The sequence below is a fragment of the Henckelia pumila genome, chromosome 4 (genome assembly GCF_033568475.1).
Source record: "Henckelia pumila isolate YLH828 chromosome 4, ASM3356847v2, whole genome shotgun sequence".
Taxonomy (NCBI): domain Eukaryota; kingdom Viridiplantae; phylum Streptophyta; class Magnoliopsida; order Lamiales; family Gesneriaceae; genus Henckelia; species Henckelia pumila.
In genome coordinates, this window is record NC_133123.1 from 130,684,591 (window position 1) to 130,705,531 (window position 20,941).

The following is a 20,941-nucleotide window of genomic DNA, read 5'->3' on the forward strand; positions in this document are numbered from 1 at the left end:
TCAGCGAGCGATCGTTATTCATGATGAACTTGTAGTGGATTGTCGCAAAGAACTGCGGAAAACACAATTAGTTCCGGAGGAAATTATTATGAAGATTTACCCTAAAATTTCGGAGCCTAGGACTGCGTCTGAAAGAGTTGAAGATGACTCAGACCCACACTTAGGAAATTTATTGAGAGGTCTGGGTGACGAGGAGATGATCGAAGCTTTGCGTTCGAACTTCTAGCTTGAATAACAATGACGGGTGCGTGTCGAAGCTACATGGAGAGTACTCTTAGGAGCCGTGGAGCGGTTTTAATTTATTATTTCTTGTCACTTTTGGGCAATATTTTTTATTTGTAATAAAGGTTTTGAAGTCTTAGATTTTGTTTGCTCTTTTTGAGTGCGTAAGTAGTTGGTGGAGGAGCAAAGGAAAAACAATAATTCCTTTATATATATATATATATATATATATATATATATATATATATATATATATTCATATATATTCAATTTTGTCGATTATCATATCTCTTTTGCATTTTGAATTTGCTATTGCATACTTGTTTGATGAATAAAATACTATCGCTTTAATATTGGAGTACTTGGGAGGGGATCAGTCTCCCAAGATTTTGTTTCATGGGAAAGTCCTAAACCCACTTAGTAAGTGGTGAGGTATCCCTGGACTTGTAATATTATTATTTCGTCTTGACCTCTTACATCGTCATAATTTCAAATGTCCCATGGGGCTGACCAAACCTTTTATTGTTGGGAATTTTTTTTATGATTGCTAGGGTCTATGACGTTTACATCGTAAGTAAGTGTTAGTATAGGAGAGGAGATATGATAAGCTTTCGAAAAAGTAATCTGCTTGTATAACAAAATAATCATATTAGTTGAAAAATATATCACAAAATTTTAATATGAAAACATAACGAAAATATGCTAATAACAAAAAGATAAATATAGCCTAATGTTGGAGAGCGTTGCAATTTATGCATAAAACTTCTTCAGGTTGGCCACGTTCCAAGGTCTGGGAAGTACTCTTCCATTTGAATGTTGGAGGCGTTATGTTTCCATCTTCACAATCTCAATTACTTTGTATGGGCCTTCCCATTTTGGATCTAGCTTGCCAACGGACTTCAAGATGTCAAATTTTCTCAATACAAGGTCTCCAACTTGGAAAGACCTTGGCTTGACTCTATCATTGTATGCTTTAGTCATACAAGCTTGATATCTCTCGGCTCATGTCGAAGCTTCATCTCTCAATTCATCCACAAATTCCAATGAAATTCGAAGGGCTTGGTCATTTTCAGATGAAGTGTATTGTTGCACTCGCCATGATTGCTCTCCAATTTTGGCAGGAGCCACAGCTTCCGCTCCGTAGGCCAGGTTGAAAGGAGATTCTCCAGTTGAAGAGCGTGGAGTGGTTCGATATGCCCATAGAACACTTGGCAACTCATCTACCCATTTCCCTTTGGCATTGCCTAGGCGTGTTTTGAGGTGCTGTAGAATGGTCCGGTTGGTGACCTCGGTTTGCCCATTCGCTTGAGGATTCCCGAAAGAAGTGAAGAACTGCTTGATGAAAAATCGTTTGCACTAATCTTTTATTTTCGCTCCAAAGAACTGAGTTCCATTGTTTGAAACCAAGGTTTGAGGAATGCCAAATCTGCATACTATATTCTTCCATAAGAAATTGATTACATCTCTTTCGGATATTTTGGCCAATGGTTCAGCTTCGACCCATTTGGTGAAATAATCCACAGCAACTATCAGAAATTTTCTTTGTCCGGTAGCAGGAGGAAAAGGACCAACCAAATCCATTCTCCATTGAGCAAAAGGTAAAGGACATTCCAGGGGCTGTAAGATTGTAGCCGGCTGGTGATGGAAGTTAGCATGCTCTTGACATGCGTGACAATGTTTCGCTAACTCAATAGCGTCTTGCTTCATCGTTGGCCAAAAGTATCCTTGGCGTAACGCTTTCCCCGCGAGAGCTCTATCAGCTAAGTGATTCCCACAAATTCCTTCATGAATTTCGCGGAGCACATAGTTTCCTTTGGCTGGCTTTAGACACTTTAGGTACGATGAAGAGAAACCTCTTTTATACAGTTCTCCATCAATGATCGTGAACCGAGCAGCTCGAACTCTAAGTTTTCGAGATTCTACTTGGTTAGCGGGTAGGTTACCCCGCATCAAATAGTCGATTATTTCATCTTTCCAACTATGTTTTTCGCTGTCAGCACAGAAGATCGTAACATCACTTTGATCAGTTTCTTCTTTGTCATATGTTAGGAATGTAATTTTTCTACTATCAATGTTAGCCAAGGAGCTTGCTAACTTGGCGAGACGGTCTGCTGACTCTTTTTCCCCTCTAGGTATCTGCTTTATATCATAGTTGTCTAAACGCGAGAGAAGTTCATTCAATTGAGTGAGGTATTCAAGAATTTTATCTTCCTTCGCTTCATAATTTCCATTAACCTGACTGACGATAAGTTGGGAGTCACTGTGTATCGTCAGTCTTTTTGCTCCGACCGACAGAGCCAATTTAATTCCCGTGATGAAAGCTTCATATTCTGCCTCATTATTCGTTGCAGGGAATAGAAATTTGATGGCATATTGAAATTTATCTCCCTGTGGGCTCTCCACAACTATACCTGCACCGCTTCCTGTAGAGGTTGATGACCCATCGACATAAACCATCCATGTCTGGGTTGAGCTTTCTTCTTGAGTTACTGTCATCTCTACTAGAAAATCAGCCAGAATTTGTGCTTTAATCGCTGGATGCAGGCGATATTCAATTCCATATTGGCTCAATTCGACAGCCCACTTAACCATTCTTCCTGATGCTTCAGGACTCGAGATAATTTGTTTGAGAGGATGATTGGTGAGTACAATTATTGGATGAGACTGAAGTAAGGACGTAGTTTTCTTGCTGCAGTTATCAAAGCTAGTGCCAGTTTCTCGATCTTTGTATATCTTAATTCTGCTCCGTGTAAAGTTCGGCTGATATAGTACACTGGTTTGTGCTCACGTCCTACTTCAGATACCAATACTGCACTTACCGCCTCCGCAGATATTGCTAGATAAATCAGCAGGGTGTCACCCTCCTTTGGTTTTACCAACAACGGCGGAGAGGTCAGATGTCTTTTCAACTCGTCAAATGTTTGCTGACACTCTTCTGTCCATCGAAAACCTTTTTCACTCCTCAATAGTTTGAAGAATGGTAACCCCTTGTCTGCAGATCTTGAAATAAACCGGTTGAGGGCGGTCAAACGTCCTGTTAATTCCTGGATGCCTTTCACACTTTTCGGATGATTCATGTTCAAAATTGCTTTAATTTTTTCAGGGTTGGCCTCTATTCCTCGTTCTGACACCATGTAACCAAGGAATTTGCCTCCTCGTATGCCAAAAGTGCATTTATTTGGATTGAGCTTCATCCTGTATTTTCTGAGTATACTGAAGCATTCCCCAAGATCTTTCAAGTGATTAGATTCTTGGGTACTTTTGACGAGCATGGCGTCTATATAAACTTCCATGTTATGTCCTATCAAGCGTTCGAATATGGTATTTACCGGACGTTGATAGGTAGCTCCAGCATTCTTCAGCCCTAACGGCATAACATCATAGCAATAAATCCCCCTATCGGTGATGAAACTTGATTTTTCTTGGTCTTCTAGTGCTAGACCAATCTTTTTGTATCCTTGATACGCATCAAGAAAAGTGAGCAGCTTGTATCCTTCTGTCGAATCGACTAACAAGTCAATTCGAGGGAGTGGAAACGGATCTTTGGGGCATGCTTTATTGAGATCAATAAAATCTATACACAAACACCATTTTCTCCAGGTTTTGGTACTAAGACAACATTTGCAAGCCAATCTTGGTATGTAACTGGCCTGATGTATCTTGCTACTAAGAGTTTTTCCACTTCAGCGGCTATATGCCGATTTTTCTCTAGGCCAAATGCTCTTTTCTTTTGCTTCACCGGTCTCATTTTTGAATCAACACGGAGGTTATGGAGCGCATATTCATGAGATATTCCGGGCAGAGGCTCATCACCCCAAGCAAACACGTCCAAATTGCGACCAAGAAAATTTTTCAGCTTCTCTTCCAATTCAGGAGGTAATTCGGTCCCAATTTTCAGTTTCTTCATGGGATCATTTGGAACAATTTCTATGTGCTTTAGAGTTTCGGTTACTGTTATTCTTTCTTTGCTCTCAGCTTCCTCATCCACCAAATGTATCCCGTTTTCACGAAAAAAATTTCCTGGTCTCGAGGCTCTTTCCTTACTAAAAACTTTTCTTTTACGATTTCCTGATGAACCCCGTAGTGTTACCGCATGACACTCTCTGGCTAGACGATGGTCACCAATGGCTTCTCCTACTCCTCCTGGAGTTGAAAACTTCAGCTTCATATGATAGGTCGATCCGATGGCTTGGAATATATTGAGACTTGGTCGTCCCAATATCACGTTGTATGCCGATGAAGCCTTTACTACAAGGAATTTCACCATCTTAGTAGACCTTTTGGGGTAAGAACCCAAGGAGAGAGGAAGCGTTACTTCTCCCAAAGCTTCAACTATTTCTCCGGAAAATCCAACTAGTGGAGTGTTGACTGGAGTTAACTGTGCATTACTAATACCCAACTTCACGAATGCATCATGAAAAATTATGTCGGCTGAACTTCCTGAATCCACTAGAATTTTCTTTACCCAAAAATTGGAGATTGTGGCTGAGATGATTAAAGCATCATTATGGGTACCCCGAGGGTTCTCCGATCTTTGTCACTGAATGATAATCCATCTTGGATGGTTCCAATTTCATATATCGACAAGGATGTGGGGCTAGATAAATTGTTTGTTCCTTTTGCTTCCCGCAGAAGAGTTTTTCTTGCATTGTTCGAGTCGCCACAAGCAGGCCCCCCAGTGATTACGGCGATTACCCCTCCCAAGGGCAAATTTTCATTAGCTCGTTCATGTTGTTTCCCAGTTTCATCATGTCGCTTTTGATAGTCACGTTTTGGTTGTTCGTCCCGACGCCTGTCATCTCGCTTCTCACCGCGGGACTTGTCCACAAAATTCCCCAAATGTCCGCGCTTTATGATTTTTTCAATCTCTGCTCGCAAACTGAAGCAATCTTCTATAGTATGACCTTTATCTTTATGAAAATGACAGTACTTGTCCGAACGTTGGCACTTTGGATTATTCTGCATTGGGCGAGGGGGGACGCAACAATCCTTGTTTTTTAGCCACTATCAGTATATCGGTCAGACGTGCATTGAGGGGTATATTCTGGAGGCAGGGGCTCTGTGCTGTTCGCTTCTCGTCTAGTTTTCTAATATCTTGTTTATCTTCTTCTCTCTTTCTAATATTCAAGTAGTTTGGCTCTACAGATTCTTCAACCCGTATGTATTTCTCAGCTCTTTCCAATAATTCCTCTAAGTTTCTGGGCGGCCTTCCCGCTATTGATTCTTTGAACTTCCGATGGCGCAAGTTTTGTTGCATTATTCCGGCTAACAAATCATGGTTCACGTGTAAGACTTCGTGCACCGCATGAGTAAATCGCCAAACACAGTCCCTCAAACTTTCACCTTCTTTTTGAATGAATGTGAACAAATATGCTGCTGTTTTCGGGTATTTCTTGTTAATTGAGAATTGCTGGAGGAAGCAGACAATAAGTTGCTCCAAATTGGCAATAGATCCAGAGGGTAACTTATTGAACCATGTGAGTGCTCTTCCTGATAATGTTGTTCGGAAGATTTTACAGTATGCAACATCTGTGATATAATACAAATTCGCTTTCGCGTAGAATTTGTCAATATGGTCTTGGGGATCACTCGTTCCATCGAACTCAGGTAAGCTGGAGATTTTGACTCCCTTTGATAATGTTTTAGATAATATGTCATCAGTGAAGGGGCTTTGACGTGATAGAAAAATTGCGAACAAATTCTCTACAGTTACATGTGTGCGAGATCCATCCTTCCGAGTTGGATTAGTGATCTTGTTTTCGCCAGAGGTGTCATGAACTGTGTGAACACTTGCTTCACCGTATTTTGAGTAGTATTTTTCTTGGTCTCCCCTTGATATTTATCATTTACTTTAGACTTATTTTTATTTGGGTCTTCGTTATTAGGGTCAAGAGATGACGAGCCTTCAGTCTGAGCCTTTTTCTTGGTGCTTTTGCGCTTACGGGTTTCTAGGTACTGAGAAACTGCATCTTTTGCTACGAGTGCTGATGTGTTTTCCATTAGCGCAGTCAAGTCTTCACGGGTGAGAGTAATACTCGGCGGTGCGTTTCCATTGTTATTATTTCCTTGAGACATTTTTGAAGTAATATGTGCTCTCAATGACGTAAAGAACAGTTTCCCACAGACGGCGCCAAGCTGATGTAGCCAAAAATCACTTATATATGACATGTTGCTTCCGCAAAGTCCGGAGATCTTCAGTGGATTGTTCCTACGTCACAAAACAAATTTAGAGGAGCCAGGAGGGTTCCCGGCGAAGGCACTCCGACGCTCAAGTCAGTTATTACTCAAGAAATAATAATCGAGAGTAAAGCGTTATAGTGCTAGAGAAAGTGTGTACCTTAATAATGAGGTGACTTGAACTATTTATAGATGTTCGGAGAGTTTCACAGGCTGGAGCCTCTTATGGGCTTTTATAGAATTCAGGGCCAGCTTGAATTAAATATATATAATATTTAAATAAGCTTGGGCCTCAAAAATATTTGGAGTGGACCTTCATGAATGGGCTCAGGCCCAGTTGAATTTTTAGGTGTAACCTATCACTATTATATCATCAATCCAAAAATGAAATTATAACTTGAGATTTGTCACATGACTTGCATCTAAAATTACTAGATCATTGATGGAAACTAGTAATATGTTTTAAGCTAAGCAGTCGTCTGAATTATATGAAATGAAAAATTGATTGCGTGGATGAAGGTAGTAAACTTAATAACTAAATGTTCATTAGTGATGTCTCTCTGTTTTGGAATTTAGAATTTGAAGGAGCAACATAATAAGCATATTAAATTATTTGTCTTATATTAAACTCGAACTGGTTGAACTAATTGGAACAGGTGATATATGTTACTGGTAGCGCTAAGTCGTGTCACGCCCAAATTACACAACTCAAATCAGATAAAAAAAATATGCAGTAGTGTGAGTAGGGATCGTTTCCACGAAGAAAGTGAAATTTAAATAGTGTTCTTAAAATACTGAAAATAATAAAAGGGGTTTGTTGGATTTTATTAACTACTACGCAAGAATTAAAATAAGAAAGATCAATAAACTAACGAGACTTGGTATCGGTCGACTACACCCTTGACATTATTCATTCGATCATCAATTTCCTAAAAATAATTAATTCACATTGAATATTCATAATTAGAAATTTAATTTCTGTTTCACCTTAATTTTAGTTAATTAGACACCAGCGTTCTAAGTTAACCCTTACCCCATAAATTAACCCAATAACATCGATTAAATTTAAATCCACGGTAGCATTCAAATGAGTAAAACTGATGAATCTATACAACACAATACCAGCGATTGTATTTAATCTAGTCAATTGTTGTTCCTACGATTTAACAAATTCACCAGCGGAAAATATTTATCATAGTTGCTTCAAAAATCAGATGATTCAAACAATTATGGATTTGAATTCTAATTTAGCAATAGATTGCATAGCAAAATCCTAAGGTGATCAATCCTAAAATCTCACATACAAGCATGACAATCAATCCAAAACAACTCTTGATACGCAATTTGGAATTAAACAATAAAAAATTCGAATCTCATGAATAAACAAAATCAAGGGTTCATCTTTCTCAACCAAGTACTAAGACTTTGCCACAAATATTCATGAATTCTCTAGAAAATTTCATGAAATAAAATTAAATCTAAGAAAATAGAGAAGAAACCTAGCCGCCAATGTGTTTCTCTTCCTTAATGCCGTCTAGACTCATTCTTGATAGATACAAATCGGAATATATAAGCCTAATAAAAGACTAGAATCATTAAAAATAGAGTTTCATAATTTAAAAACTCCTTCTCGAATCTGCACGTTGTGCTCGCTCGATCGGCAGACTTTAACCGATCGAGCGAGTCAATTTCCTGCTCCCTACTGTTTTTTATTTCTCAAATTTGCGCTCGATCGGTTGATTTGGAAGGATTGAGCATGACCACTTATTCGATCCTACTGACTTGTAAAACTCTTCCTTACGCTCGATCTACTGAACTGGACCGCTCGAGCGCAACAACTCAATTCCATTTTTCTTCAAAACATGGTATTTCCTACACATAAAACCAGAAGTATGCTATGTAGCTAAATGCATGGAATAAAACAAAACTTAAATAAAATATGAACAACGACATAATAATGCATGGAAAACAACAACAAAACGATATTAAAATAAGCAACACAAACATGACAATCAAATACCCCCACACTTAATCCTTGCTCGTCCTCGAGCAAGTATGCAAAAATAAAATGAAAACATAAGCAAGGATGAATTATGCACAACATAGCCTCAGAGAAATGTTCCCACAACAAACAAGTTCACAACTACACTCGATTATCAACGATACACCTTCAGTCGAATGAGAACGTGTGTGTGTGAAATGTTACCCCAGCTACATGCAACTTCAAAAGACGAAGCTTCAAGACTGTTCGCCGACCTAAGACAATTCAGTGCAAGTCTCACAATCAAGAACTCTCCTCCCAACAATCCCTTAACATAACACAACTCTCTTGAGATAATACTTACGCACCGTCGGATTTTGCACTCGACATTTTTAAAGTCCCAATAATTACCCGCAGACTTAGCTATAACTAGATAGGATTCGAATTTCAATCCCCTCGTCTATAGCCCGGATGGAACTACACCATGGAATCCGCATACTTAGCTATGAAATAGTGAATAGAATTTCATTCACATTTCAAGCTCGGATGGTATTGGTATTTTAAAATTTTCAAAAGTTTAACCCCATTTAAACCTCATACTTAGCCGCAAACAAGACGAATGAGATTTCAAACATCTCGCTCGCAACACGGATGGAGTTAATTGCATTTTTATAAACATGGCATAAAAATTTTTAAAGGTGCGCCCAAGAGTGTATATGCTATATCAAAGAAATCATCAAGATTCAAGAACTATCAAGTTCCACAAACACCTATTATCGTGCAATGGTCCAACAGACATCCACAATATCTAATACATCACTTCACCGGTTAAACATGCGTGCGTGAAATATTCACAATTCAACCTACGGTTTCTCATATCCAATCAAGAGTAGAATTTTTCAAAAAATTTCATTTTTTTTCTCAACTTTCTCATCATAGGCTAACAATCATCATCCTACTTATGCATACGAGACAAACACTAACAAAATGAATGTAATGAAAGTAATGAATACACCCCCCCCCCCCCCAACACACACTTAAATGAAGAATTGCCCTTAATGCATCAAAACACAGAACACAAACAAAACACAATGCAATGCAAAAATAAAAAACGAAACTCCCCTGGTTTATTGCTCGGCGGCATCCTCCTCTTCAACCTCAGGATCACGAAAGAATCATATTGAAACTTTTACTGCGGAGATGGCAGCATTCAATTTCTGAAAACAGCAAAAATAAAAACGCAAAAACAAAATGAAAGGTAAAAACTAACTAAAAGAAAAGAACATTGGGTTACCTCTCAGTCAGCGCCTTTTTTTATAGTCGTCGGCCCGACTGCATGCTTCTTTTGCTCATGGTGGTTCATATCTAGTTTTTCTAACCACCTTCACCAACTTGCGCAGTTTTGCAGTAATTTTTGGTCTTTTCTTCATCTGATTCGATTTCCTGGGTACGTGCAAATCAGAACGAAAACTTTTAGCAGTAAAATTCTCAATAGGTCTTGCAATAACCTCCTTAACTTTATCCTCATTCACAACCTTCTTGTGTTCTTGTGACAAGTGATTAATGACATCAAGATTATTAACAACACTTTCACAATCAGGAATTTGTAGGGTATCAAAAATATGAAACTTAACAACCTCCCTATCAAACTCCATAGTGAGAGTGTCATTGTTAACATCTATGATGGACTTTGAAGTTTTAAGAAATGATCTTCCTAACAAAATAGAACTATTCAAATCATTTCTTTTCATGTCAAGAACATAGAAATCAGCAGGAAATACCAAATTGTCAACTTGCACAAGAACATCTTCTAACAGACCTCTAGGATAAATTGTATATCTATCAGCCATTTGGATAACAGTTTCAGTTTTATTTAAAGGCCCTAAGTTTAAGGAAGCATAAATAGAGTATGACATGACATTAATCGATGCTCCTAAATCTAGCATGGTCGTATCAAGCTGAACATCTCCTATTTTATAAGGAATAGAAAACATACATGTGTCCTTGCATTTTGTTGGTACCTTTCTTTGAATTACGGCAGAGACCTGTTCTCCGAATTCAAGTTTCTAACACCGCTTCAATTTTTGTTTTCTCTTCACAGTACACAATTCTTTTAAAAATTTAGCATAACGAGGTACTTTTTTGATAGAATCTAACAATGGAATATTTACCTCACATTTATGAAAAAGTTCATACATCCCCTTAATTCCTCTCATCCTTCCTAGACTCTTTCAATGCTAAGGGAAAAGGGGCTACAGGTTTATACTCAGAAAGAGGAGGAAACTTACCTCTCGGTGCCTCTTCGTGATTAAGCGCAGTCTCTTCCAGCTTGGATTCCTCCACCTCTTCGTTCTGAACTGGCTCTTTCACCACGTCTTCATTACCCTTCAACTCTCTTCCACTCTTTAAGGTGATTGCACTCATATTCTTCTTTGGATTTACCACTGTCTGTGATGGTAAACTACAAGAACTTTGTGCCTCTAACCTATTAATGGCGGTTGCCAACTGCCCCACCTGAGTGTTCAAATGTTGGATACTTGCTCTCGTTTCCTGTTTAAAAGTTACAGTATTAGTTGCAAGATCCTTAACGATGTTTTCTAGAAACTCACCAGGCGTTGGAACTTGAGGACGCTGTGGCTGTGGAGGATACGGTGGCCTATAATCTTGATTGTGTGGTGGTGCTTGAGGTCCAGGTTGATTTGCCTGAGAGTTTTCGTTTCTCAAATTTGGATGATCCTTCCAACAAGGATTGTATGTGTTGGAATATGGATCGTACTTCCGCTGTGGTGGTCCAGGAAATTCGCCAGTAGCATTAACCTGTTCGACCAATTTCTCTTGAAGAGTAGGACGTACATATCAGTGGCATGTCCCATTGCAGCGCAGATACCACATGCCTTTGCAGTCTGTCCATTCCCTACAGCCATTTGATGCACAAGAGACGTCAATTCAATCAATTGTTGCTCAAGGGAACAGACATTTACCTCATTGTTTTTCCTTGGTACATGATCATTCCTGTTGGTGCCAAATTGTTGAGAATTGGCAGCCATATTCTCTATCAAATTCCTCGCTTGAACTGGAGTTTTATCCACAAAAACTCCTCCACTGGCCGCATCTAACATGCTCTTGTCATGAGGTAACAACCCTTCATAAGTGTATTGAATCAACAAGTTTTCACTTATCTGATGTTGCGGACAGCTAGCACAAAGCTTTTTGAACCGCTCCCAGTATTCATGAAGTGATTCCTCTGTGTATTGCTTTATCCCATAGATTTCCTTTTTGATATTTGCGGCTCTAGAAGCTAGGAAGTACTTCTTCAAAAAAATTCTTTTCATCTCAATCCAAGTCGTGATGGATCTAGAGGGTAAATAATACAGCCAATCCTTAGCAGCACTCTTCAAAGAGAAAGGAAAAGCCCTTAGTTAGATCTGCTCCTCTGTCACTCCATGTGGTTTCATACTTGTGCAAACCACGTGGAATTCCATCAAGTGCTTGTTAGGGTCCTCACCTGCAAGACCATGAAAAGAAGGCAATAAGTGAATAAATCCAGATATAAGCTCAAAAGTAGCATTATTTTCTAGAGTAGGAAAAGTATTGCATAAGGGCTGTTGGTTTGGATCAGGAGTGCCCAATTGTCTCAGACTCAGATTTGCGTTTTCAGCCATTGCTCCTCTAAGATCCTCAACCACACGCTCGTCTTATTCTTGTCTCCTACGAGCTTCTCTCCTTCGTCTATGCAAAGTTCTTTCTATCTCCGGGTCGTATGGAAATTCTTCTTTCGAAGAGCACCTGAAAGAATGAACAAACCCGAGAAGCACTGGGGAAAGAATAAAAAAATAAAAGTAAAAACAAGAACACAAATAAATTAAACATCATCCCCGGAAACGGCGCCAAAATTTGGCAGCGTTAAGTCGTGTCATGCCCAAATTACCCAACTCAAATCAGATAACAAAATATGCAGTAGTGTGAGTAGAGATCGTTCTCACGAAAAAAGTGAAATTTAAATAGTGTTCTTAAAATACTGAAAATAATAAAAGGGGTCTGTTGGATTTTATTAACTACTATGCAAGAATTAAAATAAGAAAGATCAATAAACTAACGAGACTTGGTATCGATCGACTACACCCTTGAAATTATTCATTCGATCATCGATTCCCTAAAAATAATTAATTCACATTAAATATTCATCATTAGAAATTTAATTTCTGTTTCACCTTAATTTTAGTTAACTAGACACCATCGTTTTAAGTTAACCCTTACCCCATAAATTAAACCAATACCAGCTATTAGATTTAAATCCACGGTAGCATTCAAATGAGTAAAACTGAAAAATCTAGACAACACAATACCAGAGATTGTATTTAATCTAGTCAATTGTTGTTCCTACGATTTAACAAATTCACCAGCGGAAAATATTAATCATAGTTGCTTCAAAAATTAGATGATTCAAACAAATACGGATTTGAATTCTAATTTAGCAATAGATTGTATAGCAAAATCCTAAGGTGATCAATCCTAAAATCTCACATACAAGCATGACAATCAATCCAAAACAACTCTTGATACGCAATTTGGAATTAAACAATGAAAAATTTGAATCTCATGAATAAAAAAAATCAAGGGTTCGTCTTCCTCAACCAAGTACTAAGAATTAGCCAAAAATATTCATGAATTCTCTAGAAAATTTCATGAAATAAAATTAAATCTAAGAAAAGAGAGAAGAAACCTAGCCGCCAATGTGTTTCTCTTCCTTAATGTCGTCCAAACTCATTCTTGATAGATACAAATCGGAATATATAAGCCTAATAAAAGACTAGAATCATTAAAAATAGAGTTTTCTAATTTAAAAACTCCTTCCCAAATCTGCACGTCGCGCTCGCTCGATCGGCAGACTTTAACCGATCGAGCGAGTCAATTTCCTGCTCCTTACTATTTTTGATTTCTCAAATTCATGCTCGATCGGTTGATTTGGAAGGATCGAGCGCGACCACTTATTCGATCCTACTGACTTGTAAAACTCTTCCTTCCGCTCGATCTGCTGAACTGGACCGCTCGAGCGCAACAACTCAATTCCAAATTCTTCTTCAAAACATGGTATTTCCTACACATGAAACCAGAAGTATGTTATGTAGCTAAATGCATGGAATAAAACAAAACTTAAATAAAATATGAACAACGACGCAATAATGCATGCAAAACAACAACAAAACAATATTAAAATAAGCAACACAAACATGACTATCAGTTACCTCTCCACAAAGTTAATTAGTTATATTAGTTTAATGTTAAAAAATATTGTAAAATTTTTAATTTCTCTGATATTGTAAATAGAATGGAATGAATTCAAGGATTTAGATGCACGTTCAAATTGTATAGATTGGATTTCTATATTGATAATTCATTCCGTGTTCGAGCGGCAATGTAATTAGAAAATATAATAATAATATCATGCGACTATTTAATCTAGAAACGATGGAGTCTACGCATTTTAATTGAATATTGAGATTTTAGGAATTTATCATAGTCTCTTGAATATTAGTTTGCGATATTGTAGGATCGAGTATTTGTTTCTTTTTCAAAAGTTATAGCTGATGGTAATGGTGAAACTCAAATCTTTTAAACTGCACAATAATCCAAGCGAAATAGATCGATCTCTTTACCATCAGAGACAATTATTTCACCCAACAAATATTAAAGCTAAAAAAATATCGTTGCAATGAATTAAATTAGAAATTATTGATTTTAGGTATTTTAATCGAATATTGAGATTTAGGAAGTTAAAATGCCTAAATATTTGAAATTGGAATTTTAGTTGAATTTAAATGCTTATTAGATTTTATGTATGATTATAAGACCATTTAAATAAATATTCAGGTGATCTATCTGAGTTTTTTTAGGAATTTATCGAGAATTTATATTATTGATATATGCTTGATTGAGGTACATATAAATCAGTTATTTTCATGATGTCTAACAGAGACATCTAAAGATCCTATGTATGATTTATTTGATCTTTGTTTGTTTATGTGATATTATATGATGACTAGCTCGCATATTATCAGTTGGTATTTTATGTACAAGATAAACTAAAATATTTTTTGGGAAAATTTCATATATCACTCCTGTGAAATCTCGAGTTTGCTAATAACTCCTTATGAAATTTTTTTAAGCTAATAACCCCCTGTGATTCTAGATTTGTAGCATACACACCCTTTTCAGTTAAAAATTGACAAAAAAACCCTTGCTTAAATAAATAATTAAATTAATTTTGTTTTATAATTCTATACTTAATTGAGTAAAATAATCAAATTTTATTTAAATAACTATGAAAATTATATATAATTATTTTATCATAATATTTGTCATACACGATTTATATTGTAATATTAAATTATCTTATAACATTAAGGGCATTTTAATTATTTTTTAGCCAGAAGGGGGTGTATGCTATAAATTTAGAATCATAAGGGGCTTTTAGCTCAAAAAAATTTCATAGGGGGTTATCAGCAAACACTCGATTTCACAGGGGTGGTATATGCAATTTATCCATATTTTTTTTTATGTCCACACAGTTTAATTTTAGTTAGAGACATCAATATTACTGAACATATCATATTGAACATTTCTACTATTGAGATCTAGTTATATTTTGATTGAGGTCCATTATATATGATATGAGATGATATTGTGTCATGAAGATTTTTGGACATCTCGATTCGGTCCAACTTAAGTAGTTGTTGGGTTTGAGAGTGGAGTCATGAATACATGGTACGCTGAGTCGTGGACCAGCTCAAGCTTATTATGCATGATTATTGATATTGATCCTTTGATTCCTGATATTCTGATATCTTGCACATTTTTCATGTATTGCATTCATGCATGACATCATTGCATTTCTATATGTCATATGTTTTGGTTTCTTGATGTCTAGGGTTCTGAACCCTCGAGAGGGGGATGTCGTGTCTTTTGTGTGTAGACATAATATGTAGCACATGTTGTTCAACTTTAATTGCTCGAGAGAAATCATTAGCAAGTATCAGATCTTTTTAAGAGTGAGCTCAGTTTTTTAAGGTACTTTATCATGTTATCAACTCCCATATATTATGTATATATAGAGTTTGAAGTTATACATTTATCGGAGAATCACCGAGTAGTTGTATGTTGTGTTTAGAGCATTTTGATGATTTTATTATGTATTTATCGAGCTTTTCCGGCTCTATGATATTTTTAGCTTGTGTATGTTGTGATTATGTCTGGACGACACTCGTTTATGTATGTTATGTTGTTGAGGGGAATTGTTGAGTTATTTTGAGTATTTGAATTATTCAGCTATGTCCTATTTATGAAGAGGTGCAGAAATTTTTATAGGCCCAAACAAAAATTTTTAACTAATTTTTTTGTTGTTTAATGATTAATTATGATTGTATGTTAATTAATCTTGATTAAAATAACATATTCTCAAATTATATTAAACTATTATTCGGTGCACGTACAATCTGTTTTTTAACGAAAAAAAAAGAACAAAAAAATAAATTGTAACTTTAAACAAATGCAAAAAATATAAGGTTTTCGTAAACATATGATAAAAAACACAATATATACATTTTTAGAAAGTTAATGACATTTTAAATAAACAAATACCAAAGGGGATAAAGTGATTGTCATTTTAGTAACTAAGAAAACATCTAATGGCTAAAAAAAGATCATATAAAAGAGTTACGCCTTAAACGCATACAAATCTCGTGTTATGAGATTAATGTTTTTAATGCATTAATAAGTCTCATAATATTATGTTTTGATGATTACAAAACTCGGTTAATTGTTACTAACCATATAAAGTGAGATTTTACAGATTAGATTTATTGATGATTAAATTCTTGGAAGCTATTTTGAAGCTATACATGTATTTATAAAGTCTTGTATTGCTCATTGAATGGATGGAACATTGTTAAGAGATATGAAGAAAAAGACAAGAAGAAGCCAAAGTATGGAGCAGCAACTTCCGAAAATTACTGGGCATTTTCTAGGAATTTAAATCCAATCTTTACCAATCATAATATTTATGAGGAAGTTTTACATGTACTGTCCAAATTTGAGAGCAATCCAACGGCTAGATATGGAGTTATGATTTTTCCACAAAAGTTGTGCAGTACCTATTTCTGCAGAACTTGAAGCGAAGGATGAAGAATCAACTATGAAAATTACTGGACGTTCTTGAGATATCCAAATCAAATCTTCACCAATCAACATCAAGATCAGGATGTTTAAAAACTTATATCAAAATTTCATATCAATCCAACGGCTAGATATGGAGTTATGATTTTTCCACAAAGGTTGCACAGTACCTATTTCTGCAGAACATGAAGAAAATGATGAAGAATCAAATTCAAAAAGTAACTGGGAATGCTTGAAACATCCAAATCAAATCTCCACCAATCCAATTCCGATTTAGGATGTTTTACAACCTCTTTCCGAATTTTAGATCAATCCAACGGATGGATTGGGAGATATGAATTTTTCAAATTTGTTGCACAGAACACGTTTGAAAACATGATAAAGCGATTCCGAAAAATACTGGGAATGATTGATTTGTTCAAATCAAATCTTCACCGTTCCGAATGACGATCCCGATGTTTTAAAGTGTAGGTTTAAATTTCAGATCAATCCAACGGTTAGATTGTGAGATATGATTTTTCCACAAACTCCGCTCAGTGCTGGGAAAAAGTAGGCAGCGGCGCCGAACACTTTTTGTCACTCCTTGACTTCTCAACACATGCTCCATGCACTCAAATCAGATTCAAATCTTTGCCAACTATAAATAGAGGTCATCCAAGGTCATTTGGAGACATCCCAACTCATTTCTTCTCTCCTTTGCAAGCAATTTCTCACTATCAAAGTGTTTGTGTGATATATTTGATAGTGTTTGTAAAAATAGTTTGTGAGTTGGTTGTGCTATTGTTGTAAACACTTGAGTGTGAAGCCAAGTGTGTTGTGCTATCGTTGTAAGCACTTGAGTGTGAAGCCAAGTGTTTGTGTTGAGGCTATCCTTGGAGCCCTTAAGGCCAAGAGTATCGAGTTGTATTGGCGCGGTGATCGTGTCAAGTTTTACGGCTATCCTTGGAGCCATCAAGGCCAAGAAGTTGAAGTGCTAGTGAATCCTTGGTTAATCGATCTTAACCAAGAAGGGGAGACGTAGACGATTTATTGTCGAACTTTCATAAACATATCCTATCTCATTTATCGCTTTATTTCTTTTACGCATTTATTTACCGCATTTATTTTTGATTGTTTTAAGTCTTCCGCTTGCATATTTGCATAATCGCTTTAAATTGCTAAAGTTGCCAATAGAACCTAAATTGTGAGAGGAAAAATAGGACACTTGTGGAGATTGCGAGGACCATGATATGTGAGCATTCTCTACCAAAATATTTTTGGGCTGAAGCAATGAACACTGCCTGCTACATTATCAATCGTGTATCAATAAGGCCAATTCTCAAGAAAACTCCATATGAATTATGGAGAGGGAGAAAGCCTAACATTTCATACTTTCGGGCTTTTGGATCAAAATGCTTCATTCATAATAATGGTAAGGACAACCTTGGCAAATTTGATGCCAAATCCGACAAAGGTATCTTTCTCGGATATTCTACTTCAAGTAAGGCTTTTAGAGTATTTAATAAACGTACCTTACTTGTTGAAGAATCTATGCATGTTATATTTGATGAATCTATGTCTATAGTTTCTCGTAATACTAACGATGATGTAGAACTTCTCGAAAAAGAGATGGATTCATCAAGCTTAAATGATATATATGTTTCTGTTGAGGAAACACCACTTTCGAAGGATTGGACGCTTCACAAAGATCATCCTATGGATCTTATCATTGGAAGGCCTTCAAAGGAAGTAACCACTCGCTCTTCACTTAATAATATCTGCAATCATCTTGCTTTTGTTTCGCATGTTGAACCTAAGTGCATTGATGATGCTTTATTAGATGATTCATGGATTATTGCTATGCAAGATGAATTGAATGAATTCAAGCGTATTGATGTTTGGTATCTTGTTCCTAGGCCGCATGATAGATCTATTATTGGTACTAAATGGGTCTTTAGGAATAAACTTGATGAACATGGTACTATCACTAGAAATAAATCTAGACTTGTAGCTAAAGGATATAGTCAAGAAGAAGGCATAGATTATGATGAAACTTATGCGCCTGTTGCTAGACTAGAATCTATTCGCATGCTACTTGCTTTTGCTTGCTCTATAAATTTTAAGTTATTTCAAATGGATGTCAAAAGTGTATTTCTTAATGGTGAATTAAAAGAGGAAGTGTACATTGAACAACCTGATGGCTTTGTTGATGCATTATTGCCTGATCATGTGTATAGACTAAACAAAACATTGTATGGTTTGAAACAAGCTCATCGAGCTTGGTATGAAAAATTATCAACTTTCCTTCTTTCAAATGGTTTTTCAAGAGGAAAGATTGATATTACGTTGTTTACCAAACATGCTAAAGATGACTTATTGATTGTGAAAATTTATGTTGATGACATAATATTTGGTTCTACTAACAAAACTCTTTGTCAAGATTTCTCCAAGCTTATGCAGGAACACTTTGAGATGAGCATGATGAGGGAACTTAACTATTTCCTCGGATTGCAAATCAAACAGTGCAAGGATGGGTTTTTTGTGAACCAAAGCAAATACATCAAGGAGATTCTAAAGAAGTTTGGGATGGAGAACACAAAATCATCATCCACACCGATGAGCACAGCAATCAGACTCGACAAGGATGAAAATGATAAATCTGTAGATCAATCTTCCTTTCGTAGTATGATTGGCTCCTTATTATATGCTACTGCTAGTAGACCAGAAATTATGTTTAGTGTTTGCTTGTGTGCACGATTTCAATCATGTCCAAAGGAATCACATTTATTCGCCTTAAAACGCATTTTCAAATATCTTTCAAAGACTCCAAATCTCGGCTTGTGGTATTCGAAAAATTCTTTCTTTGATTTAAAAACGTACTGTGATGCCGACTTTGGTGGATATAAGGTGGACAGGAAAAGCACTAGTGTAACCTATTTTTTTTTAGGAAATTGTTTGGTTTTTTGGTTTTCCAAAAAGCAAAATTATGTTGCGTTGTCAACCACCGAAGCCGAATACATGGCCGCCGGTAGTTGTTGTGCGCAAATTCTTTGGATGAAGCATCAATTGCTCGAATATGGCGTCTCTTTTTCAAAAATTCCTATTTTCTGTGACAACACTAGCACCATATGTCTTACAAAGAATCCGATTCAACATTCGCGCACCAAACATATTGACATTCGTCATCATTTTATTCGTGACCACATCGAACGAAATGAAATTGAACTTCAATATGTTAACACGACAAATCAAATTGCCGATATTTTTACAAAACCACTAGATGAAAATATTTTTATTCGTTTGCGTGGTGAACTTGGCATGATTGAGTTGTAATCACTTGTTGACATATTTTAAAGATAATGTCATATTAAGGGGGAGCTTAATATAAAATTCGAGCAACTTAATTTTGGATAATACAAATTAATTGTATTTATTCAATATTATGCGCTCATATTTTTTTATTTATGTGAAATTTATGTGTTGCATTTTAGAAATCATATTTCAATTCTCATGTTTTTGCATTTACTTTTCCAGTCTTTTTGATTATCACAAAAAGGGGAAGAATTAGTTTGGTTAAATACTTTAACGGTAAAATTGCAAATTTAGTCCGATATGTTTGTCACTTTGCGATTTTGGCCCTCTATGTTTTCACATTTCAGTTTTAGTCCTCCATGTTTTGATTTTTGGCAATTTCGGTCCTTTTTATTCGAAAATGCTTACGTGGCACTGTACACGTCAGCTCCACATCAGCACTGAATTGGTGCCACGTCAGCGCCACGTCGGAAAAAGGACTAAAATTGCCAAAAAAATAAAGATAGCGGACTAAAACTGAAATCTAAAAATATAAAGGACTGAAATCGCAAAGTGACAAACATACAGGACCAAAAAAGCAATTTTTCCATACTTTAACTAAGGGAGAGAATTAGTTATTAGATGCTAAAACTAAGGGGGAGAATTAGATGCTTAAATGAAGATATAATGGGGAGAATAAAATTGGTTATTTGATAAACAAACTCTTCTTAACTAATTGTTTAATTTAGGGGGAGTTTTATTCATGCAATTATATTGTGCAAATTTAAATTGTCTATTTAATATTGTACATTTATTTCTCCTATTTAACCAAGTTTTGTGATCATCAAAAAAGGGGAAATTGTTACGCTTTAAACGCATACAAATCTCGTGTTATGAGATTAATGTTTTTAATGCATTAACAAGTCTCATAATATTATGTTTTGATGATTACAAAACTCGGTTAATTGTTACTAACCATATAAAGTGAGATTTTACAGATTAGATTTATTGATGATTAAATTCTTGGAAGCTATTTTGAAGCTATACATGTATTTATAAAGTCCTGTATTGCTCATTGAATGGATGGAACATTGTTAAGAGATATGAAGAAAAAGACAA

General features: G+C 36.1%; 1 protein-coding gene across 1 annotated transcript; it reads right to left on the bottom strand.

Moving 5' to 3' along the window:
• Positions 1-1,224: 1,224 nt before the first annotated feature.
• LOC140861752 (uncharacterized) lies at positions 1,225-2,814 on the bottom strand. The gene is made up of 2 exons (XM_073264767.1): positions 1,684-2,814; positions 1,225-1,554 (listed from the first exon to the last, which is right to left on the bottom strand). The coding sequence occupies exons 1-2, from the start codon at positions 2,812-2,814 to the stop codon at positions 1,225-1,227; spliced, it is 1,461 nt and encodes a 486-aa protein (XP_073120868.1).
• Positions 2,815-20,941: the final 18,127 nt, after the last annotated feature.